General features: G+C 35.4%; 1 protein-coding gene across 1 annotated transcript; it reads left to right on the plus strand.

Moving 5' to 3' along the window:
• Positions 1–829: 829 nt before the first annotated feature.
• LOC104109728 (beta-glucosidase 18-like) lies at positions 830–12,550 on the plus strand. Its single transcript, XM_009619078.4, has 12 exons — positions 830–1,167; positions 1,259–1,325; positions 1,764–1,822; positions 8,119–8,194; positions 8,288–8,362; positions 9,053–9,140; positions 9,242–9,494; positions 10,053–10,168; positions 10,367–10,616; positions 10,720–10,822; positions 11,986–12,094; positions 12,221–12,550. The coding sequence occupies exons 1-12, from the start codon at positions 967–969 to the stop codon at positions 12,417–12,419; spliced, it is 1,596 nt and encodes a 531-aa protein (XP_009617373.1). The 5' UTR covers positions 830–966; the 3' UTR covers positions 12,420–12,550.
• The last annotated feature ends 14,595 nt before the right edge of the window (positions 12,551–27,145 follow it).

Here is a 27,145-nt window from a genome sequence, read left to right on the forward strand (position 1 = left end):
CTTCAAATCCTTCTAGCAGCTCCAAATAAATCTCTTCTTCCAAATTTCCGTGAAGAAAGTTCAAAATTGTCCGAATATAAGTCATTTTGACAACATGTGAGAAACTTTCGTCAAAATCAATGTCTTTCTTCTGTTCGAAGCATTTTTGTAATGACCCGACAGGTCGTTTTGAGTATTACAACCTTGTTTCCCCATTTACTGCTTATCCTATGATTCAATTATAAATATGTGACTTGTTGGGGATGTTTCAAAATGAATTGGAACACTTAGTTATAAGATTTAAAGTTTAAGTTGAAATAGTTAGTCGGAAGTCGACTTATATGTAACGACTTTAGAATAGAGTTTTGATGATTCCAATAGCTCTGTATGGTGATTTTGGACTTAGGAGTGTGTCCGTAAAACTATTTGAAAGCCCGTAGTTAGATTAGGCTTGAAATGGCGAGATGAGCAACTGATATCACTATAGCAAGGAATTTTACACTTTATATGTCCGAGTAAAATACTGCAAAGATCAATACAACACTCAAAAGAAATAACATTTTTTTATATTCTCAATTTACTACAATATCGCTCACATGCTTTATTTTTCTCACACACTATTTTCTTTCACCCTATCTGTAATGCCTCACTTTTTTTTTCTCACTTTGTTAGTGTGTCCTTTTATAGGAGCAAAATATGTAGTCTCAAGGAATGCTAGGAGATATATTAATCTCCTCCACTTCTTTCCAAACATTGGCCCCAAGAAAGAGCGGTGAGCCAAGTTTTATTTCATAGGCACGTGCCTATTGAATAGGATGGACCCTACAATCTTAGTGTAAGTACCGTGTGGTTTTCTGTATAAGCACTCGGGTATCTTCTTTCTATCTTAAACATCTTCAAATTTGAAACATATAATATTAGAAAAAAATAAGTCAAACCATGCACTAATACTCTTCTTCTTCCTCCCTTCCTTATAATGTTGCATTCATGAACAAAGTAATTTATTCTCTAAGTAATATGGAACCAACTGCAATGGTTTGGCATGCAATATTTGCACTTAGTGTGTCTTTTACTGGTTTCATAGTGTCATGTTCTCAGACAGAAAATTACCTTAGTGGCAAAGAATATCCAAACTCAGTTTCATTTCCAAGCACTTTCTTGTTTGGAACAGCCTCTTCTAGTTACCAGGTTTTTCTCTGCTTCTTTCTACTTCTTGTTTTATACAGTAGTTGAACTTTATGTTTTAGGGCATTAAAATAAATTCTTGTTTCTTTTGCAGTTTGAAGGAGCTTTCCTTAGTGATGGAAAAGGCCTCAACAATTGGGATGTGTTTACTCATGAAGCTGGTGAGCTTTAATTTACTATTATCAAACCTCTCTATAATAACACTCTTATTTAACATTCGTTCACTATAAAAGCTAATTTTTTGTATTTTCCCGTAGCAGCCAAAAGATATCGGAACAGTCGAGTCTGTTATACATAAGTTTGACTGTACATGTCTAAATTTCTTCCCATGTTTGGCACATTCAGCACCACCCCTCCACCCCACCTCCCCCTCCCCCAGATAATAATCAAGAATTATAATATATGACCGGGGATCTGCTGCAGGGCCAGTGGCGGAGCCACAACGGTTGTCTTCGTCGGAAAATTATAGTGATAATATCAGTAATATTTTTAAAAATATATATATATACTATATAATGATACTATTTGACTTCGTGGTGAGTTTGTTTCTTTATATTTTGACTCTCTTTAATAAAAATTCCGGCTCCATCACTGTGCAGGGCACATAGCAGATGGAAGTAATGGAGATATTGCTCTCGACCATTACAACCGATATCGGGTACGCCTTTGATGCATCCGTTGTTTGTTTGTGTTTTTTCTCGTTATGATATTTGAAGTTTATTGACCTGACTAATTTTGATACATCCATTAAGGGAATAAACCGCTCCTTATCTATCGGAAATTATTATTCATTCACTACATTTGGTCGGTGTTCCTTTCTCATCTCAAGCCCATAATTACTCTAAACGTTAGGGTATATTAGGGAAAACCGCCTGAGTGAAGCGACAGAAGGAACTTGACTTATCCGAGTTAAATGACAGCGGCTTAAAGTTTAAACCTATCACGAGCACGAGCAGCCTCGATCCTTGACAGCGAGGTCAATAAATTCTCTACTTTCCGCGCTCGAACTCGAAACCTCTATTTATTCATGAAGGAATCCCAACCATTTCAACCACGCCCTTTCGATGATTTATCCACTTTTGTTAACTATTAATTAAGCATTCAAAATTCAGTATCTTTCCATGATAAACAAACAATTACCAGTACTCTACCAAGATAATCAAGCTAAGGTTGGTAAAGATTTGACAAAATACTATTCTTTTCTTCCTTTGAAGCCTGAAAATTCTCTGAGTTTCAGGTGTTCTCCATTTCGTCCTCTTAGTTAGGGCTCTTAACCAGCATTGTCCACAGTGCAAAACATTGCTCCCAATAATTATGATCCCATTTGAAGGTTCGGGGTTGCACTTTTGTATTCAACCAAAATCTGCTTTATAGAGGGCGACTACAACTAATATATCACTATTTTCTAAAAACATCTATCTATCTATATATATATATATACATGGAATTTTTGCGAGTTTTACGGGTGCCGGCAACACCTCTGGATATAACATAGTTCCGCCTCTAATTACATTTGTCTAATAATCTGTGGACAGGATAGCTAACTGTTAAAAGTTGGTTCATGAGCTTAATGCAATATCACTAACATGATGTGATATTAGCTATTTTGGATTAAACTCGCACAATGTTTTTCAAAATGACTGGTACTATTAAGAGTATCTACCTACTTTATATGTAATTTTTTCAATCTCTTTGATTATGGAACTTTGTTATTAGTACGCACAATAGCTTGTACATAAACTATATTACTCTCACGTAGTACTATAAGCTATATGAGCAAAGCTAGTACGTAAAGTATATACTGTAACTGATATGTGCTTACTCCTAGTTACATTTTTTATAAACCGCAGTGACATTTTTGGCGCATTATTTAATGTTTACTGCAATATTAGCTTTTTCCTCGTCAAAGCATTGGTTTAATAACAATACAAATTTGACTTTCACTAAGAGGCCATTTGGTTTTTGGCCCTGGCGTCTGTTTTCGGCAAGTGCACATATAGCCGTTATCAGGATGCTATTTATAGAGTATTTATCTTGTCCTAAAATTTTAAATTAAAAATCTTAAATTTAGGACAATTCGGAAATTTTTGTCCTAAAAGATTGAATTGAAAAACTGAAATTCAGGACGCATTGACTAATTTCTAAATAGTAACGCTTTAGAGTGGGTAACTGATGTCATTTCTACTTTGTTTCCCATGTTGCTAAAAATTTTCCAAATCTTGTGCAAAATTTCTAGAAAGAATATTTCACATGTTTTTTACAGCAAACATCAGTGGACAAGATCATTATTTTAGTCATTGTCGTGGGAAATTTTATTTGGTACAGAATCTGTGGACCAGTGAGGATTCCTATGTCAAACGAAGAAATTTGGTAATCTGCTGAATTGTTGTCCCACAGGCAGTCAAGCATAGTATTTGCGTAGAGCTATGCGGCATATCTTTTGATGGGACATTGAGAGGTTTCCATATTTGCTTGTTTTCTTCAACCTTTCCACTTATGCACTCGTGTGACAGAAAAAGAAAATTGGGCATAGGCAAAATGAGTTGTGTTATACTTATACCTAGTGATAGCACTATCTTGGAAAATTTGGGCGCAACTCATCTAATTCTAAGGGTAATGTTATCTCGTATAAATATCAGATAACTCTATTCATGTAAGTTTGGACACATTAAAAAAATCATTAATGTCCAAATTGTGTTGTACCAAGTGATAATAGTGTTCAGGACAACTTGAGTGCAACTCGTCTAATTTTATGAGTACTTGTTATCTCCTATTAATATAGACACCTAATAACTCTATCTATCAAAGGTTGGATAAATTAAATCTTCTATGTCCAAATTGTATCGTACCTACAGATAATAGTTTTTAGGACAACTTGCACGCAACTAATCCAATTTTAGAAGTACGTACTTGCTATCTCCTACTAATATAGATACAGAATAACTCAAGTGATCAGAGCATGGACACATTAAAAGAATCATCCATGTCCAAACTGTGTTGTACCTAGTGATAACAGTGTTTAGGACTACTTGCGCTTAACTCGTCTAATTTTAGAGGTACTTACTATCTCCTATTAGTATAAGTGTCGTATAACTCTATCCATCAAACTTGAATATATTATAAAATCATCAATGTCCAAATTGTGTTATACCTAGTGATAATAGTGTTTAGGATAACTTGCACGCAATTCGTCTAATTTTTTGAGTACTTGCTATTTCTAATAGTATAGTACCAGGTAATTATATCCATCAGAGCTTAGACACATTAAAAAAATCAATGTCCGAGACCTCATAATTCTCTTCCACTTCATTGACCACTAGATCACATCTTGTGATATTTCTATTTTATTTGTTGAAATTGAATCTACATAAGTGATCGAGTAAATTTCTCTAAATACGCTTGTAATATGACTAAATTGTTGATAGACCATTGTGTTTAAATTTAAATACTTAAACCCTTTATAAAATAAAAATCATACACAAATATTATGGTTACCTTATATAGATATAAAATCAAATACTTAAGCCCTTATATTGATAGAAATTCTACCAACTAACCCAATTACCATATCTTCCTGCATCTTGTACACTAAGTATGAATAACTCCATATATTGGAAATTCAATACTTTTGATTCCCATCAAAGGTAGTTTTCCAAATTTTAAGTTTGAAACACAAGAAATCAATATTACAGGAGATTTGATATGATCAGAAATAGTTTAGCACTACAAATTAAAGCTATATTAAAAAATTTGACTCTGTTTAAAAATTTATCACCTTTCTATAAAATTACAAGGCCCACAAGATATGTCGTTACATGCGGGGGGCAATTTTATTAATAGAATTAACGCCGTATACTGATAGATAGACGGAGGATATCTATAAACCGTTTAGCAAACGATAGGGTTAGTTTAGGCCCTTTTTCGTATGTAGTATACGTTTTACATAGAAATTCTAAAAGTTTAACAGTTTCAAAACAACAAGTTACGATATTTCACATGTATTTCATCACAAATTGTTTGGATGATTGTTACCTATTGTATTTCATTGTATTGTTACTTTAAATATATTATTTATTTTGATTGTTACTTATTATTATTATTATTATTATTATTATTATTATTATTATTATTATTATTATTATTATTATTTTGTATTGCTAAATTGATCATTACTTAACGATAAAATTAATTTGGTGTGCTCGCGTCATTTTTTTTTCTTCTCATTGCATCCTTAATAATTTTTAATATTTATATTTCACCCTCTACCCTATTTTAATAATAAGTCTATCTCGTATCATACTTTTATTTTTATAATATTATAATGTATCCTTCAAACTGCTAGTGTATGATATTATAAAATGATGAGAAACGATATAATATTTTCAAACATTGTAATCATCGAAACAATACAATATAATACATACAATAGAACACGATATACACATAGAATGTTGAATAACAATCATCTAAAAAATACAACAAAAGTTACAATTTAAACGCACACATACCCGCTTTGCTTGCATAAGTTACTCATTTCAGGAAAGTTTAATTATTAAAAATCTCTATTCTTTTTCTTTTTAAAAGACATAAGTTTTCTTTTCATTGCACATTATAATTTTCCATCTGTTATGCTCACGAAATCATCATATATTTAATATGGACATATAAAATACTCCAATGATATCTTCCTATGCACTGCTAATTAGTTTTAATTAGTTTCATCTAGCCTTTCGTCCTTTCCACGTCTTTAATTCGTCTTATATTTTTTATTTTCCAAATTTTAGTTAGTAGAAAGTTTAATTAACCAATGCAATATTTTTTAACAAAAATAATAGTCAGCTATAATTTTCATATGAAATAATTTTGTCATTTTGGTAAAAAGTTATACGTGGCTATTACAATAATAGAGTGAGCATGAGAATAATATTCAAATGGGGCCCACTTAGTAGAAAAGTTATACGTGACTATTACAATAAAAAAACTGCAAAATCACATTTGGGAAATAGAGTGAGAGAAGAAAATTCAAATGGGGCCCACTTATTAGAAAGGTTATACATGCACCACTCACGTTAGACCAACGGTAACTTAAGGTCTGTCAAACTGATTTTCACGTATTAAGCCGTAAGTACAATTACAATTTTATCCTCTGAATAGTCATGAGCTGTCTGGTTATTCCCATTTATAGTGTAGTAATGAAGTAATGATATTTTCCTTATATAGGGTATAGTGATTACTTTTGAAATATTAAATATATTTTTAAATAATTAAAATAGAATAATTTGAAGAGAGATTATCAAAAGACATATTAAAAAAGAATAAGGGGAATTCCTATATATTAACTATCATAATATTTTAAGGGTGTATCTGATATGAAAAAAAAATGTATTGAAAAACATTTTATTTATAAGAACAAATATCTCTAGGAAATTGACTTTCACCTAGCATTCCAACTACTCTCCACCCAGAATATCATGGCCCATCCCTAACTACCATTCACCTCACCACCCTACCCCTACCCCCAACTCCATCCCACCCCCACGCTCCATTCCACCCCCACACTCGTCCCCACTTCCCATCCTCACCCGACACCCCCACACCCATTACCACCCCCACCCTTCATCACCCCACCATCCCCAACCAGTGGCGGAGCCATCTTATCCTCTTCATCCGAAAAATTATACTGTGTGTAGTTCGGTAATTTTTATTTGTTATGCATATATTACTATATGTTGACTCTCCTTAACTTATTCTTGTGTTTACTTGCCGCTATCTCAACCCCACTCTTAGTATTTGCCTAAATTATTTATAAATGTTTTTGGGATAAAATTTTCTATTTACTTATCAAACATCATAAACTAAGTAATAGAGCTATTTATTTTCCCTTTGTATTAAACACACCATAAAAGTAAATTAACAATAGCATAACGTGCAAAACCTAGCGAACTATCTATCTTCTTTTTAGCCCTTCATGTTAAAGAGGTTATAAATGATGAATATTTCAAAAATGTTCATTTTCTTTTTTAAATAAATGGACAAATATTGCTTTTGCCTTATTCGTTGTAAATGGGTAAAACTATGTGAACTTGGTCCAAAACTATCTTATGATTGTATTCGAGTTGGTTGAGCGGGAGCCTAGCAACTGGTATCAAAGTAAGTGGTTTGGCGAGAAGAGTATGAAATGGGGGAGTGAATTTGTGAAGCTTGATTTACTACTTTTACCATGCTAAGGTAGCTCAGAGACGCACGTGCACAAGAAGAAGCTAGCTCTTGACCCATAAATGCTTGCTCATGTGAATGGCACAATAAATCTTGAAAACTGACTCGTGGCCGTGATAATAGGTCACGTGAAACTTAGTTCGGGGCGATTCGTGGATCAAGGTGATGGCCACGTGAAACTTAATATGGCGCAGTATGCCAGTTTCACACTTGTGTTACTAATTTATGAATTAATTTAATTGCTTGGGATGAAGGAAACTTGCAAGATCAACGGCTGTTAATTTTGGTTTGGCAAGAAGTTTAAGGAGTCGGAAGATCATTTGAAAACCCAAGAATTCTTGATTTTTGGAAATAATCTAATTAAGAAAATCTAAGTACTATCTAGGCATATAAGTAGTACTAGTATTTTCTTATTCCAAATTCTTTATTATTATATGCTGTGTCATTCGCTTTCGTTACTCTATTATCTTAGTTTGTTGTTGCTATTGTTTGTTGCTTTATTTTCACTGTTCCTTGTGCCGAGGTTATATTTGAAATAGTCTATCTATCTTCACAAGTTAGGGATAAGATCCGCATACACATTACCTTCCCAGACCACACTTGTGGGGTTACAATGGGTTTGTTGTTGTTCTAATTAAGGATGAAAATGTAGATCAATTTGCTGTATCTCTAAAGCATGATATGTAAAGAAATGCTTGAAATCCAATAATTCTTATTTTTGGAAATAAATGAAAACAGGAGGATATCAAACTCATGGAAGATATGGGTGTGAATAGCTTTCGTTTCTCTATTTCATGGGCAAGAATTCTGCCCAGTAAGTTACAACTATCACTTCTTTTGTCCCTATCTCATATTTCAGGATGTAAACTCCTAAATAACCCCTTTTTTGGTCCAATAACTGAATCAGATGGGATGTACGGAGATGTCAATTTGGCTGGAATTCAGCATTACAATAAGCTGATTAATGCACTCATACAGAACGGTTATTTCTGCTCATCTCATTGATTTAGTGACCTTTTGTTATGTTCACCCTTCACCGTATTTTGATTCACATAAAAGGCAGTCCGGTGCACGAAGCATCCCGCATTCACGTAGGGTTTCGGGGAAAGGCCACATACCAAGGGGTGTGATGTAGACAGCCTACCCTGCTAAGTATCAGTGACTGATTCTACGGCTCGAACCCGTGACCTATAGGTCGCACGGATACAACTTTACACATATTTTGATTTTAAAAAAGTGCAGCCCGGTGCATGAAGCATCCTGCATTCACGTAGGGTCCGGGGAAAGGCCCGCATCCCAAAGGATGTGATGTAGACAACCTACCCTGCTAGTATCAGTGGGTGATTCTACGGTTTGAACCCGTGACATATAAATCGCACGGAGACAACTTTACACATATTTTGATTCACAATATCAAAAATATATGCAAAAAGTAACCATCTGTTGGCTTAGATAAAGGGCAGCCCGGTGAACTAAACTTCGATATGCGTAGGGTCCAGGGAAGGGTCGGATCACAAGGATCTATTCTACGCAGCCTTACCCGGTATTTCTGCAAGAGGCTGTTTCCACGGCTCGAATCCGTGACCTCCTGGTCACATGACAACAATTTTACCAGTTACATTAGGTTCTATCTGAAGGCTTAGATAAGTTCTTTTATTTGCTATGATTTCAGGGATCGAACCATTTGTCACGTTAACGCATTATGATATACCTCAAGAACTTGAAGACAGATATGGAGGTTGGCTAAGTCCAAAAATACAGTAAGCAGTTTCTCCCTTCTTATTCTTCGCGAAAAGGTAGCTATATATATATAGTTAGTATCCATGAGCAATTCTGCTGATCAAATTAGTTCTGTTTGTAGGAGTGAATTCAGTTGTTATGCAGATATATGTTTTAAATATTTTGGAGACAGAGTGAAATATTGGGTGACAATGAATGAGCCAAATGTGATGGCCGTTCGCGGCTATAGATTGGGGACTTTCCCTCCAGCTCGATGCTCTCGTTCATTTGGTAATTGCAGCGCTGGGAATTCGGAAAAGGAACCCTTCATTGCTGCCCATAATATGATCCTATCCCATGCAGCGGCTGTCAGCATTTACAGAACAAAATATCAGGTTCTTTCATCATTTATGTTACTCTTGAGCATGTTAGTTGATAAGAGATGGAATTTAAGTGGATAAATGATGTTATTACGTGGAGATTAGACACCACGGAGGTAGTGTCGAAGCCAAAAATTTCCCATGGGTATTTAAACTAGAAAGAAGTATAAAAAAAAATTCACGACGAAGGGTGTTCAATATATATTATATACCTCTAAAACCTAATATTTTACTTATATATATACAGTGTAAAATTTTCAGAAGAAGGGTATTAAATTGACCACTCTTACCAGAATGTAGCTTCGCCCCTGGACGGAGGGGTTTGGAAAGTGGTAGAGATTAGAAGACAAAATGTAGACAATTTATCCTTTGTCCATTCCGCCTCCTTTCTGTATCTGTCTCTTTAGGTGATCTGATAGTGTAAAAGTTCTTTTAAGAGAATAGAATTTAAGCTATTTACAAAGCTCACCTTTTTATTTTGTTTTACTTCTTAGTCTTTTATTTCAATCACTCCTTAGATGATACTAATATAACAACACCAGTAATTTCAGTTTGTTCTTTGCTGGCATACAGGAAAGACAAGGAGGTATGATTGGGATTTCTTTAAATACTCAATGGTATGAACCTTTTAGCGATTCCTCAGAAGACAAATCTGCAGCTCAAAGAGCTCGATCTTTCGTTTACAACTGGTAAGATTTCTTAATCAGTGCTTATACACTAACAAATTGAGTTCCTACAAGTGGGGTCCGGCTACCCCTACCTTGAAGGGCAGAGATGTTATTTCCGATAGACTTTAACCGTACTTGTATTACCAGAAACAGAAGTGAATGAAAACAAGAAAAAGAATGGAGTACTTGTTTTGATGGAATTACAACATTGGTATGCAGGTTTTTAGACCCTATTATATTTGGAAGATATCCTGAAGAAATGCAACAAATTCTAGGAACTAACCTGCCTGCCTTTTCAAGCAATGATTTGAAAAAACTGAATAATGGCCTTGATTTCATTGGCATAAATCTTTACACTGCTGCATATATTAAAGATTGCTTGTACTCCGCCTGTGAAAATGGAACCTCTTGGTCAGAAGGTTCTTATTTTCGTACTACAGAAAAAGATGGCGTGTACATTGGAAAACCGGTAAGTACTCTGATCAGTACTAATCTATTTCTGTAGAAAATGAGGTAGCAGCATTTTATATACTGAGACATTCCTTAATTTCTTTACCTTGTAAATGATTCAGACTACAATGGACTGGCTCTTCGTTTACCCTCAAGGGATGGAAAAGATTGTGATGTACATGAAGGACAGATTCAATAACACTCCAATCATCATCACTGAAAATGGTAACAGAAAAAACAGTGCTTTTTATTAAGTACTCTCTTCGTCCCAGTTTATATGGCACCCCCTTTAACGAGGCACGTGATTTAAGAAAGAAAGTAAGGGTCGTTTGGTAGGATGTATTAGATAAAATAATGCATATATTAGCTTATTATATTAATATTAATATTTTGTTTGGTACACTTTTTGAACATATGCATTAGTTATACACCCTATTTGGTATTATCCTATGCATAACTAATGCGTAAGAAATTATGGTATTAACAATGCAATAAGTTTTAATGCATGCATTAGCTTAGTTAAAACCAAACCCCTTCAAAATTTATGCTTGATTAAAAAATGCTATTATATTAATGCAAATTTGATGTAAAATTTGATACTGAAATTGCTCCCGCTATTTAAATCTATACTCCGCCAATCTCTTCGTTGTAAATTTATAAATCTGTATTTTACTACTTCGTACTAGAATGTACTTGTAATCAACTCATTTTTCTTTATTTTATAATTCAAATTTTCTTTGCCTAATAATCCAAGAAAGTGGAAAATAAAATTATATCCTAGTAAATAAATAAATATTTAGCATATTTTCTTTTTTATAAATAAATATTCAGTTATATACTACAATATAGGTAAACAAATAAAAAAAATTAAACCTTTTTCATATAAAAATATTCCTCAACATATGTTTCTTTTAAAAAAATAAAGTGATGGACTGGTTATGAGGATATTTTTGTAAACAAACAATTCTTATAGAAATTATGCAATGTTTTAATACATCAAACCAAACAATGAATAAGAAATATGTCAGCATAACTAATATGAGCAAAACTAATGCAAGTATAACTAACATCAGCATTACTAATACACCATATTCAACATTATTCTTATGTACCCTATCAAACGAACCCCAAGACTTTTGAAACTTGTGGTCTAAAACAAGCCTTATATATTTGTGTGACTATAAATCATCTCATTTACCCATTAATGGTAAAATAAGAATTTTAAAACTAAATTATTTCTAAATATCGAAATGTGACATTCTTTTTGGCACAAAGATAAAGAAAGGATAAGTGTGACACATAAATTGTGACAGAGGGAGTAATAAGTTCAATCAAATGCAAGTCGATCTATTTGGAGGCAACTGCTTATATGATGGGAAATTTTGCAGGCATTGCTGAGAGTGACAATCCAAATTCTTCTTTAGCAGATGCCCTCATTGACACTCAAAGAGTTGAGTATATGCATAGCCACTTGAAATTCTTGGCAAATGCAATGAGGTATATCTCTCCCTCTCTCCAACACATACTAATTCCACATATTGATCGTGTAAAAAGAGCTTTATACTGTTATTGTATATAAGTTTTATCTTTAACATGTATATGATCGGATGGTTTTATAAACAGGGAAGGTGCAGATGTGAGGGGCTACTTCGCTTGGTCATTGCTCGACAACTTTGAATGGTTAGAAGGATATACAAAAAGATTTGGACTGCATTATGTCAATTTTACAAATCTCCAGAGAACTCCAAAGTTATCAGCCACTCGGTATAAGGAGCTCACGTCTAATTTTCAAGGACAGATAGCAAGATATGTAGCCAAATAACATGGGAAAAATAACAATAACACTGCTATAATATTATTTATAAGCAGATATACGAATTAGTTTGAGTCGTGCTGGGCATTGTCCTAAGAAACTATTTCACCAGTTTGAAATATTTTCACAGGACTAAACAAGCTTACCTCTATTTTATTTAGAAGATACAGGAATCAGCAAAATATTAAATTACAAACCTAACTAGTTGGAAGAGAAAGAGCTACTAATATTTTATGCCAATTAAAATATATAGAAGAAGATATTAGAAGGATTAACACTTCTATAATATTATTTGTAAGCAGATATACGAATTAGCTTGAGTCGTTTTGGACACTGTCCTAAAAAACTATTTTAGCAGTGTGATATATTTCCCCATGACTAAACAAACTTACCTCTATTTTATTTAGAGGATACATGAATGAATAAAATATTAAATTACAATCCCAACTAGTTGGAAGAGAAAGGGCTACTAATATTTTATGGCAATTAAAATATATAGAAGAAGATATTAGAAGGAGAAGGATATATAAGAGGGAAAGAAGATAGAAGTATTTCTTTTGTCTTGCTAATTGCTAATGATAAGAAAGAGAGGTTGGACATGGCTATTTATAGCCTCATTTGTATGAAGCTTTGTTTTGCATGGTAAAAACGTGGCCGGTAGAATTTGCCACTTTACCAAGGCATTTTGCCATCTTTCTAATGGCTTCTAGCACGGATGCCACATGGTTTTGGTTATGACATTTGTCAACAAAGGCTTTAAACTATTGCCACAGTCTTCTACTATTTTAAAGACCTTCAAAAATAAACTTGATGGATTTGTATGGTACAAATGTAATAGGTTTGATGTCTTTTGGACTATGAACCAAACTTAGATCGATAAAGTTTGTCCCACAAAATTACCAGTGAAATATAAAGGAATATTAGATAAGAGGTTTCTTAGCCACTCAGCCTCAGAACCAGCTAACTCTAGAGCTACAAACTCTGATTCCATAGTCGATCTAGCAATGATCATCTGTTTAGCTGATTTTCACAATATTGCACCACTACTAAGGGTGAATACATAACTAATAGTGCATTTTATATCATTTGAATCAGAGATCCAGTTTGCATCACTGTACCCTTCTAAAGTAGAAGAAAATCCACTATATAGGATACCATAATTCATGGTTCCTCACAATTATTTCATTAGTCTAGCTAATGAAGACCAATGCTTCCTATTGGGATTATGAGTATATCTACTCAGTAAACACACAACATATGTTATATCAGGCCTTGTAAAATTTATTAAATGCATCAGACTCCCAATAATCCAAGCATATGTAGATTGAGCAATTGGGTCACCATTATTCTTTTTCAATTGAGAATTAGCATAAAAAGGAGTGCTCACATGCGTTACATTAAAACATTCAAACTTCTTAAGAAGTCTCACAACATAATGTTCTTGTGATAATATTATACCATCTTCACTCCTTATAACTTTAACTCCCAATATTGTTTTTACTTCACCCACATCTTTCATATCAAAATTAGCAGACAGAAATAGCTTAGTATTTTGCGCAATATTTAAACTTGTACCTAATATAAGCATATCATCAACATATAGACATATTATCACATAATCATTGTCTATCACTATCACGACCTAAATTCACGTGAACGGCACCTGGTACACTACCCGACCCGAGTGAACCAACCTATATGTCAAGACCAAGTATAATTGCGAAAGCCAACTGAAAATCTTGTACATTTTCAAATCAAGTCACAACATATTTTTTTCATTTCCAAAGTCATACATGAAACCTTTCGTAAAAATGATATAATAAAATTAAATGATTATTCCTCTATGCATGACGTCCGCAATCCTATTTTTTAGAATCCCACAACTATCTATGGAACCTTTATACCAAGAATAGAATTAACACTTGTAGTAATTCCAACAAAATAAATTAAGAAAGAACATTATAGTTACCATAAAATAAAAGTGGTGCTTCATAATACCTCGGAAAGAGAGTCATCCTAGCCTGACACGTATCATATATCATCCTGAAACATGTAAAGTAAGCGGGATTAATCACCCAACTGAAAATCGTTTCGAGAGTTGTGGCCCTGTTCTCCCATTCACTGCTCTATTTGTGCTTTATAGCTGTTATATGACTTATCGGGTTAGTTAATTCGGGTCCGGAGAGAATTTAGAGTGAAATGAGACACTTAGTCTCTTAAATGGAAAGCTTAAATTGGAAAAATCGACTGGATATTGATATATATGTAAACGACCTCGAATCTGAATTTTGATTGTTCCGTTAGCTCCGTTAGGTGATTATGGATTTAGGAGTGTGTTTGGATTGTGATTTGGAGGTCGGGAGTAGAATTAGGTTTCAAATGGCGAAAGTCAAATTTTTGGAAAGTTTGACCGGGGGTTGACTTTTTGATATCGGGGTTAGATTCTGATTCCGGAAGTTGCAGTAGGTTTGTGTGAAAGATTTGAGGTCAATCAGACATGATTTGATAGGTTTCGGCGTCGTTTGTAAAATTTAGAAATTTCAAAGTTTATTAGGCTTGAATCCGTGTGTAATTCGTGTTTTTGATATTGTTTGTGGTGGTTTAATGATTCGACTAAGTTCGTATTGGGATATAAGACTTGTTGGTATGTTTGGTTGAGGTCCCGGGGGGTCTCGAGTTGATTTCAGGTGGTTAGCAAGTCAAGATTCGAAGTTGTAAGGCTACTGAAGTTTGGACTCAGCTGGTGTAATCGCACATGCAGAAGTCTCATCGCAGGTGCGTGTCCGCAGAGGCGAGAAAATGGGACGCAGAAGCGGCCAGGGATGCTTTGGTCAGTTGCCGTAGATGCGGTCGTACGCGCGTAAAAGCGGTTTGCGCAGGAGCGGACGTTGCGTACAGATGCGGAGAATGGCGCAGATGCGTGGGTTTTTCCGCACATACGGTTGGCACAGAAGCTGTCAAGGGACGCACCTGCGAGACCGCAGAAGTGGCCAAGTTTTCGCATGTGTGGAAGGCCTGGGCAAAGTCTTTAAATGCGAGATTTCGTGATTTTGGCTTCATTTCATCATTTTGAGCTCGGATTTTGGAGATTTTGAGAGAGCTTTTCAAGTGGAATTCTTGAGGTAAGTTCCTTGTATTCATTTTTCTTCAATAATTATGTTTTGCCACCTAGATGGTGTGTTTTAGAGCTGTAAATTGGGGGTTTGAGGCTATGAATTCGGAGAGTTGGTTTTGAGGATTTGAATGACCAATTGGTGTCAGATTTTGATGAATTTGGTATGGTTAGACTCGTGAGTGAATGTGCTTTCGTATTTTGTGACTTTTGTTGGATTTCGAGATGTGGGCTCGGGGCTCGGGGGGCACGTTTGGGCCAATTTTGGATTTTGGCTATAATTTCATATTTTTCTTGTGGAATTGATTCCTTTAGCCTATATTGATTGTATTGTACTGCTTGTGACTAGATTCGGGACGTTTGGAGACCGATTTGAGAGTCAAGGGCATTTCGGAGTAGAGTTTAGCCCTGATTGAGGTAAGTATCATTTTCAAACTTGGTTCTGAGAGTTCGAAACCCCGAATTATGTGTTATGTGATTGGTATTGAGGTAACACACATGCCAAGTGACGGGCGTGCGGGCGTGCACCGTGAGATCTGTGGGTTGGTTGACTCCATGGCATTGTATAAGGGTTCTATCTTGTTGATATCCGTATTTTCATCATGTGATAAAGTAATTAAGTTGTCACTCATGCTAGATATCATGTTTAGGCTTTAAGACGATACTGTTGGGACCCATAGTGGTCGTTTCTTGTTGTTGTCTTACCCATTTCATTGATATTTCGTACTCAGTCATATTCATTCATTTCATATCATATCTCATTCTCTGTTGTTAATTATTGATACATCATATCATTATTTGCGGGCTAGTATCATGACATTGTGAGCCGTGAGAGAGAGACTGGAGAGGTTGATGACTGAGTGAGGCCGAGGCCCTGATTATGAGTGACATTTATGGGATCGGGCTGCACGCCGCAATGGTTATACTGATTTATGATAGCGCTTAGGCTGAAGGAGCTCATCCGGAGTCTGCACATACCTCAAGTGAGCGCGGTTGATTTTATTGAGGGATGGATCTTCCCTGGATATGGATCTTGGCCGAAACATTTTATACTTGGAGATGGATCTTCTCCATGAGATAGATTTGCCATACTCAGTACTAGATGACTGATGGTCAGTGATGTATATATTCCGGGATGGATCTTCCTTGGGCCATATACAGTACCGAGTGATTGAGCATTTGAGAGTGTGAGCACATGAGGCTGTCAGCATGGTGCATCATATACAACATTGCATTGGCATGGTAGAAGTAGAGGAGTTATATTTTTTATATCATTGAGATTGATCCATTTTACTGTTTTAAGATATCTATTGAGCTTGAAAGCATTTCTACATTTCTGCACTGTTATTTTCTATATTGAGTTGTGCCGGCTGAGTTTGTCGCTACTTTCAGCCCACAGTTTGGGCTTGTTACTTACTGAGTTGGTTGTACTCACGCTACACCCTGCACCTTGTGTGCAGATCCAGGTACTTTCGGTTATGATGACTACTGATTGAGGAGATAAGATCTCGGAGACTATCGAGGTAGCTGTATGGCGTTCGCATGCCTTGACTCTCCTTCATTATATTTACTTGTACTTTAGTTTTTACTCCTTAGACATTGTAGTAGACTGTATTATTACATAGATGCTCATGTACTCGGTGATACCCCGATTTTTGGGAGGGATTTGTATTGCGTTGTGGTTTTATTTCAGTTTTTAAATGGTTTCCTGATTATTAACTGCTTCAGTTTTATTTTCAAAGTTTTTACTTAGTGATCTGGTTGAGTAGTTGGCTTGCCTAGTTCCACGATAGGTGCTATCAAGGCGATTGGTTTTGGGGTCGTGACAAGGGGGCCTAAGGGCTGAGTACACGACAACGGTACTTAATAAGTGTCATAGACTCTCTCTAACTTATGTTCTTGGGATAAACTTTATAAAAATAATGCATAATTATTTGATATAAAATGATAAATCTTTTTTATCAATTCATGATCCTTGTTATTTTAAATAAAAGACAAGTAAAACATAACCCACAATATATACTTTTAAAACATCTATATCAACCCAAGATTTTGGATAGAATCATACAAAATCATTCTATTTGCTTTAAGTCATCGAAATCACTTTCGGTTCCTTAGGCCTAAACATAAGAAAATCATCCTTACCTTTTAGTGGGAGTACTATACCATCACCGACATAAGAAGGTCAACTAGGTTATGTACCTAGCGGCAAGTATCATATACCCTACTTGCTCAGGTCGTCTCATCGTAGTGTCGAAGGAATCGACTTAGCCATGCTAATAATAACAAAAAATAGTACTCTCTCTAGGGAAAGCACTTTGTCATAGTCTATATCACAAAGTGGCCATCTACGCCTACACTGGCATGTGTAGTTTCATGACAACAAACACAATATATACGAAGTCAATCTCAGTGAACACAAGTAACTCCCAAAATATTTGATACTTCAAAAAATAGATTCATAGCATAGTAGCTTCAAAGGATCTATTTTTATCAAATCATAGCATTTATAAAAAATCTAAATCATTTGAACAAAATTAAATAAATAACATTTTACGTGCTAAAGCATTTAGTAATTTAATATCAATCTTTAAAAGATACCACAAGTGCTATTTTGCTCATCAATTTCCAAAAGAAATACTTTCCATGAAAACTTATCTTTAGCACTCAAATATGTATACTCTTTTCAATACGTAAAGTTTTAATAAAAACTTATAACATTTACTATGAGTGTTATTTTTCCAACACTACTGTAACGACCTGACTTGTCGTTTTAAGAATTTATGCCCAGTTTAGTGACTTAAGGTCTCGAGCAGCTTCACAATATGTATTATGACCCGCGGGTGTGGTCGAGTTTGATTTACTAAAGATTGGAAATTAAATTAAAAGAACAATCCTTAATTTGAACCTTAAATGGAAAGAGTTGACCGTAGAGTTGACTTCTGACCAAACGACTCCGGAATGAAATTTTGATGATGTCAATAGCTCCGTATGGTAATTTTAGAGTTAGAAGCGTGTCCGAAATTTTTTTTGTAGGTCCGTAGTGGATTTAAGCTTGAAATGTCGGAAGTTGAATTTTTGGGAAGTTTGACCGGGTATTGACTTTTTGATATCGAGGTCAGAATCTGATTCTGGAAATTTGAATAGGTCCATTATGTCATTTATGACTTGTATGCAAAATTTGAAGTCATTCCGGATTGATTTGATACGTTTCGGCGCAAAATATAGAAGTTGAAAGATTTAAAAACTTATAATTCGATTCGATGCGCGATTCATAATTCCGGTGTTGTTTGATGTGATTTGAGGCCTCGAGCAAGTTCGTAATGTGTTATGGGACTGGTTGGTATGATTGGTTGAGGTCCCGGGGGCCTCGGGTGTGTTTCGAGGTAGTTTCGGATCATTTGGAGCTGTTTTGGAACTGTTGATTCTGGTGTCTGGTTCCCTTCTTCGCGAACGCGAAGGAAGTCCCGCGTTCGCGAAGAAGAAATTTCGGGGGTGCTGGATTTGACTTTCGCGAATGCGAAGGAGTGGATGCGAACGCGAGGCAAGGTCTGGTCAAGCTTACACGAACGTGACGCAGTGGTCGCGAACGCGAAGAAGGAAGGGGAGTCGTGACCTTGAGCCATTAACCCTTCGCGAACACGAAGCATGGACTGTGAACGCAAAGAAGGAGGGAAGTTGGCTACCGCGAACGCGATAGCTTGAATGTGAACGCGATGTTGTGCATGGTCAGGCCTTCGCGAACGCAACATTGGTCACACGAAGAAGAAAAGCTTGGGCAGTGAGTTTAAGTTCAGATTTTGACGGATTGGAGCTTGGGATGAGGCAACTTTTGGGAGATTTTCAGAGAAAATAACGGGGTAAGTGTTCTTGACTCAATATTGGTAAAATTACCCAAATCCATGGTTATTTTTAACATTTAATCGGTGAATTAAATTGAAAACATTGTGAAAACCCTCTTGATTCAATTTAAGATTTGGAGGTTGAGTTGTTATTGGAATTGAATAAAATTGGTATGGTTGAACTCGTATTGGAATGGGCGTTCATATTTTGTAACTTTTGTCGGGTTCCGAGACGTGGGTCCCACGGGCAATTTTTGGATTAAATTTCGAGTTTTTGTAGAAAATTTGTATTTTCATATAGAATTTATTCCTACAATTTGTATTGATTGAATCTAATTAATTATGACTAGATTCAAGTCGATCGGAGTCGAAAAATCGAGGAGAAGGCATACTATTTGATTGATTAAGCGCAGTTTGATGTAAGTATCTTGCCTAACCTTGTGTGGAGGAACTACCCCTTAGGATTTGAGTCATCTATGTTGATTGTAGTCTGTGTACGCGAGGTGGCGAGTGCGTGCTCAGGCTTATTTGTGGAAAGTTGGCCTTTTAGGATTCTTATGTCCTTATATTCACCGTGTATGATGTTGTTCTTGATAGGCTTGAATTCCTATTTGTTAGTTTCACTTTTACATGCTTTGATTAGAGATAATTGCTCTAGGATTCACTCGTACTGCCTATTTGACCCTTATTCGACGTAACCAAAGATTTTACCTCTTCTATCGTCGTGCTATATTTTTCATAACTGCTTATCTTTAATTGAAATCATTATTTTCTCATCCTATAATTGTTTAGTCTTAATTGGAGTTATGATTATCTTCCGTTGCATATCCTTACTTGAATTGTTGAATATTCCTCGTAATTGCTCAACCTCAAAAGTAGTTTAGATAACGTATATCTTAGTTGACTTGCCATTATTTGGAACTATTTGACTCGTGTCGGCTTCTTATCGTTGACTTGAATATTGTGAAATCGTTGCTATATTTTGTTTTGTTTTCCCTTGTTAAGTTGTTCTCCTTGTGCCTAGCATTCTTCACTGTGGTTATTCCTGGTAAATGAGTTCTATCGTTTTTGTGATTTAAGTTCTTGAGTTGATTTGCTCGTCGTACCTTGCATCTTTATCATTGTTGCTTTTGTACTTGTTGTGGTGATGTACGAGGTTTCTATCGTGTTATAGTTGTTATCTCTGTTGTTTGCACTGCATATTTAAATTGGGACTACGGACGTATTCCGGGAGATCCCCCAGCACTGCATATTTAAATTGGGATTACGGACGTATTCCGGGAGATCCCTTTGTCTTGCATATTTAATTCGGGACTACGGGACGGTATCCCGGTAGAATCCCTTGTGGTTATATCTGTGTTCGGAGCTGCTAATATTCCATGCTTAGGTGTCACAAGGTGACTTATACTCGAAAGATATTACTGGAAAAGTTTATATTTGAAAGGTTTTTTTATCTTGAAAGAACTATATTTGAAAGATATTTATTTGAAGGAAAAATATTTTAAAAAAATAAATAAATTTCTTATTGGAAAGGATTATATTCTAAAGACCTTAATTTAAAAACTTACGGTTGAAAGTTTACACTTAAAGGATTTGATTAATTTATTGGGGTTTGTTGGCTAAGTCCTGATGTGAAAACTATTACAGTTGCTGAGTTTCTACATGCCTTTACTGTATTGTGATTTTCAGATTTGGGTTGTGCTTTCGTTCATTCTTCTGTGTCTTATTCTGGTGTTCCGATGTTACTTGTTGTTTTTCCTTTTATTACAGTTGTTATGTCGTTAGCCATATCGTGGGGTCCTTAGATAGATGTCATGTCCTGTCATCCCTATACTTATACTTGTTCTGTTTATTAAACCAGTGGGTGTCTTGACTAGTCCTCGTCACTACTTCACCGAGGTTAGTCTTGATACTTACTGGGCACCGCTGTGGTGTGCTCATGCTACTCTTCTGCATATTTTTGTGCAGATCCAGGTATCGATCATTAGTAGTTGTTCGGATCTTTGCTGAGGAGACTCAAGGTAAACCTGCCGCTGCGTTCGCAGGCTTCGAAGTCACCTTCCTATTTTGTATTTACACTGTTTTTACTTACTTCCGAACAATTGTATTTAGAAGTGATAGCAAACTCTGTAGAGCTTATGACTTGTATTACTGAGTTTTGGGAATTGTAAAGTTTAAGATATTTCTAATTCAAATTGTTAGATGTTATTTAAATAATGTTGTTTCAATTAATGCTAGGCTTACCTAGTCCCTAAGACTAGGTGCCATCACGTTACCCAAACGGAGGGGAAATTGGGTCGTGACAACTACATATGCAACATAATATTTTAGTACATAGAGACATCCGTACTTGTTTGTCCCCACAAGCACAAAAGCACATTTGCAAACAACTTAAGTATTAACTCAAAACATGCTTTTAGAGAAAGTCCCTCAAGTAGAGTAAGTTTTAATCAACTTACCTCGCTTTCGCTTTATTAACATTCACAAACTTTCAATCATCTTTCATCATTCCCATGTTGATTAAAATTCTCAAACGTCACCAACAAGTTGATATCTACAATTAGTTATCCTAATTATATCAAAATATGACCTAAAATATTGATCAATATTCATGCATGGCTCATAAGTTGGCCACAAGCCTCCAACAACTCAAATCGCCAAAAAGATTCAGATGCCAGACCATTCAACTTCATTCTTATATTTTAATACCCATTCAAAGTCATTAATGACACTACATCAATTGTCCAATGCCACAAAGTTACTATTCATCATCTTCCATAATCAACACTTGCAAAATACACAATTCGGGTGATTACTTAGTTGATCACTTCCATCTTTTTCTAACAAATAATTTCATAGGTTCATTGTATTCATCAATTTCATCGCCAAGATTGCCATTCATTTTTTCTCTTATTTTCTCAAAAGTACTATTCATGCCATGAACTAGAGTTTTATAATCCAATTTTCAACCATTAAAACTTGTAACAAATACTTTAAATACTACTAACTGCTCATAATAAATGAGTTTGAAGCATTGGAATTACCTCTAGTAGATCAATCTTGTAAAATCACAACTTCGATGATTTTTGTATTCTTTAGGTTTTGATGATGCAATCTAGTATTTGGATATAAGAATGATGTTAGAACTTATGTTTATTGAGTAAGAATCAACCTAAAACATCATTAACAATTTACCTTAGTTGATTGGTCTTGATTTGAGCTCAAAATCACCTCTTCACCTCAAGAACCCTAACCCCTAATACACAAAATACTCTATTCTCCCGATTTTATATTTATAGGCCTAGTTTTCTGGGTTTTAAATGCAGACCCAGATGCTTCGCATCCCCAGTTCACTCCTATTTGAAGCTCGGGCGCGTACCCGGAAGCTATAGCGGTACTTCCCTGTCAGCCTTTCTTTCGGATGCGGCCCTGAACGCTTCGCATCCCCAGTTCAGTCCTTTGCCAACCTTTGGTAATTTGGTTATAACTCTTTGTAGGAATATCCAAATGACAAATGGTTTGAAGAGTTAGAAACTAGACTCGAAGATATTTCATTTGATAGGTTTTGAATCACATAACTACTTATATATTTGTAGATATGCTCGCCCAAAATTAGGTCTTATGCGTACTCATTTGGAACTTTAGTCTACCATGTAATTTCCAACTTGATTTGTCCCAAGGGCTCTCCTTATGCCCTATGTGTCACGACCCAAAACCCCACTAGCCATGATGGTACCTAACCCAACCCTCTTGGTAAGCCAATTACCAACTATCCAATTCCAATAATAATCATTAAAGCAATTTAAGTGAATAAAGGTCTTAATCTTATACCATCCCGAAGAACTGGTAGTACAAATCATGAGCTTCTAAGAATAGAGTTCACAAAGCGGAAATGAAATAAATACATAGTCTGTTTGAATAGTACATAAACAGAGCTTTTATAAATCTAAGGCTAGCATAAACAAGAGGCAGCTACAACAGGAACGCAGGTACATCTTCAAATCCCGCAACTATCGAGCACAACAACAAAAACAGCCAACATCTGCATGCAATGTGCAGAAGTATAGTATCAGTACAACCGACCCCATGTACTGAGTAAATAACAAACCTAGCCTTAGGTTGAAAGTAGTAACGAGCTTCTACCAAGGTCGGGTCCAAAACCAATAGTCCACAACAGTCTATAATAATGTAAATCAAGTAATATAAGAAGTAACTCAAGAATCAAATGCTCAACAGAATATGATTTCTGATAATAGTTCTGTCTTTCAAGGACGTCAATGAAAACCCACATCGTTTACCAAAGTTGCCAAAAATATGAATAAGTTTGAAAACATTAATTTTCCCAAAATCCTTTCAATAATAAGTAAGATGTTTCTTTTTTTCCCCAGATAACCAGTGTAAAACAATGCATTACTATGGCCATCGCCCAACATGTGTGAGAAATCATAAATGATGTGATACCGTACAGCATGAGGAAAATACATCTCTATGCTTGTAAGTCATGTGTGCATGTCAATACAATGTATCTCAGATATGAACTCATGTACTCATACTCTCAGAGTACTCAATCTCACTGTCTTACACTTTCCACTCATTATGCTCAACCACTCGGTACTGTATATGGCCCATACGGTCCAGGGAAGATCCATCCGGGAATATATACATCACTGACCATCAGTCACTCAGTACCGAGGAAGGCCAATCCGGCCCCATAGAGAAGATTCATCTCCAAGTATATAAATGCTCCGGACAAGATCCATGTCCAGGGAAGATCCATCCCTCAATATAATCAACCGCGCTCACTGGGGGTGTGTACAGACTTCAGAGGGGCTCCTACAGCCAAAGAGATATCATAAGCCAGATCCAGGCATAAATCAATATGGCATATTGTGGCGTGATGCCCGATCCCATAACTGTCACTCATAATCAGGCTCTCGGCCTCACTCAGTCATCAATCTCTCCAGTCTCACTCACGGGCTCACAATGTCATGAAACTAGCCCGACAACAATGATATGATGGATCAATAAATAACAACTGAGATTGGGATATGATATGAATGCATGAATATGACTGAGTACAAAATATCAATGAAATCGGTGAAATGACAGCAAGAAACTACCATTATGGGTCCCAACGGTATCGGTAAAAAGCCTAAACATGATATATAGCATGATTGACACCTCAATTACTTTATCACATGGTGAAAACACGGATATCAACAAAATAGGGCCACTATATAGTGACATGAAAATAACAAAGTCCCAATTCACATGGTGCACGCCCACATGCCCGTCACCTAGCATGTGAGCCACCTCAACACAAATCACATAACACGTATTTCGGGGTTTCTTACCCTCAGCTCCAAGATTAGAAGAGTTACTTACCTCGAACAAGCTAAATCCAATGTCGAGCAAGCTAAGCAATGCTCCAGAAATTTCACTCTGCGCGTATCAACTTCCAAACGGCTCGAATCTAGTCACAATTAATTTGATTTAGCCGATAAAATTTATAGGAATTAATTCCATATCAAAATACTAATATTTCCACAAAATCCAAAATTACGCCCAAAAAATTACTTGTGGGGCCCATGTCTCAGAATCCGATGAAACTCATAAAATCCGATAACTCATCCAATTATGAGTTCAACCATATTAATTTCACTCAAATCCGACTCTAAATCGGTGTTCAAATCTCTAAAATTTATTTTTTCAAGCTAACTCTGAAATACCTTAAAACCAAACCAACAATTCACACAAGTCATAATACCTCGTAGAAAATTATTCAAGACTTCAAATAGTTGAAAGGAGCGTAAATGCTTAAACGACCGGTCGGGTCGTTACATTATATCACTTCAAATACACAACGTACACTTATTATCATATCCAATTAATATCCATCACATTAATAGTCCTCATCTGCACACAAAATAATATAATTAGTACACATCAACTTTCTTAATAGCGCTTAAGTATTTCAAAAAACTTTAGGGTGCTACATTCTCCCCCACTTAAGAACATTCGTCCTCGAATGTTTTGCAAGTCACTTCTAAGCATAGAGTTACCATTCTTTTATCTCCAACCACCATGCATATGCACTTATTTACTTTATATGGGTCTTATACTTCCTTTCCAAAATCTCAACTTACTTATGGCCCTCAAAATTTGGCTACCTTTACAAATTCTTAATAATTTCGGCAGAGTTTCCCTTATAACTAGGATTATCCAATAAACATTAACCTGTCTAGAACAAACCCACACACGGGCACCAATAACAATATAGCTCAACAACTAGAAATATAGAATATTTCAAACTATTTAGGCCCTACACGACCTTACATATATCATAAGTGCATCAAATATATACTTTTGTACTTTGAGTATTTACATACCTGCATACTACTCAATATTAATAATAGCCACTCGACATAGTACCCATATCACTATTGAATATATGTGTAGTCTTTCTTCTTGAATACGTCAACTTGTACCTGAAAAGTATCTTCAAGTTGACCAAAATCTCTCTATGATTGGTACTTTTATAAATTTCACCCCTTTTTATGAATAATATAGAATGTCACATTTCCATGCTGTCTAAATTCTCAACTTCCTCGAAGCTATAGCTCATGCTTGGTGAGAGCGAAGTTATATTGCCCATTTTGTACCTGTAAACTTATCCATTCCGACTCATAGTCTCAAAAAATATTTATAACCAATACTTTTCAGTTAGTCTGTTGTCTTTTATTAATCATGTTTCGAGGAAACGTTTTCCCGCTTTAGACTTTTATTATTCTCTAATAATCAAAAATATTTTGGAATATTCTTTTATTCCTTCAAAAGATTAATAAGATATTTGTCTCAGATTTATCTATCATATGATAATTTAATACCCCCACCTTCGCTCATACCTTTAGAGCTCATGTTATATTCATAACTTGATAACTACTTCTATCAACAAATTTGCTCTAAAAATAATTCAACTCACTTTGTTCGATTTCATGATACTAGTTTGCCACCTACTCGCGGACATCCGTGTTTCAGTTTTATTTCTTAACTTTTACCAATCCCTTGATACCATTTAGTGTCTTGGGATATTTTTCTACCAAAACTTTGGGATTGCATTTATTTCTATGCACACCATAGACATGCTACTGTAGCCCGTAAGCTTTCAACAGTCGAGAGTTATCGTTATCACGATGGTACTCGCACCCTATTAATATTAGTGCTCTTCTTTGAACCCGAGCCTTTTTTGCTAGCATACTTTATTTTTGTATAGAAGAGTCTCCTCTCATTCATGAATGTACATTACATTACCCTTTTCTATTTCATTTCGTGCTAAGTGTATACACATTAAAATACCCTCTAATTCCACTTAATCCCATATACAATTCAAAGTACTTCCTTGTTCTCCGCCAATACTTGAATTTAATTCAAATCGCACATGTCTCCAAGTTGTAGGAATACATTCGAGTTGTCCATTAAATCCTAGACTATCATACATAACTTTTAACATCCCTGATGCAGAACATCGTAACTATTGCTCGTAATGAGTTTGTAATTATCATACAAGCACTTCAAGATAATCTTACCCTTGTTATCATAAAGGTTACTGGTAATACCTCATTCGTCTTGTTTTTAGTAACTATAACCCTTTTTTTACCATCACTTTAAAGGTGATATTTGCTTACTCATTTGCTCTCCCACTTAGGAGTAAATGAAATTTGAAACTCTTACCTACCACTCAAAGAGTTAACTGCAATTTCAGATAAATGTTTCTCGGACCA

The sequence above is a fragment of the Nicotiana tomentosiformis genome, chromosome 9 (genome assembly GCF_000390325.3).
Source record: "Nicotiana tomentosiformis chromosome 9, ASM39032v3, whole genome shotgun sequence".
In the NCBI taxonomy this organism is placed as follows: Eukaryota; Viridiplantae; Streptophyta; class Magnoliopsida; order Solanales; family Solanaceae; genus Nicotiana; species Nicotiana tomentosiformis.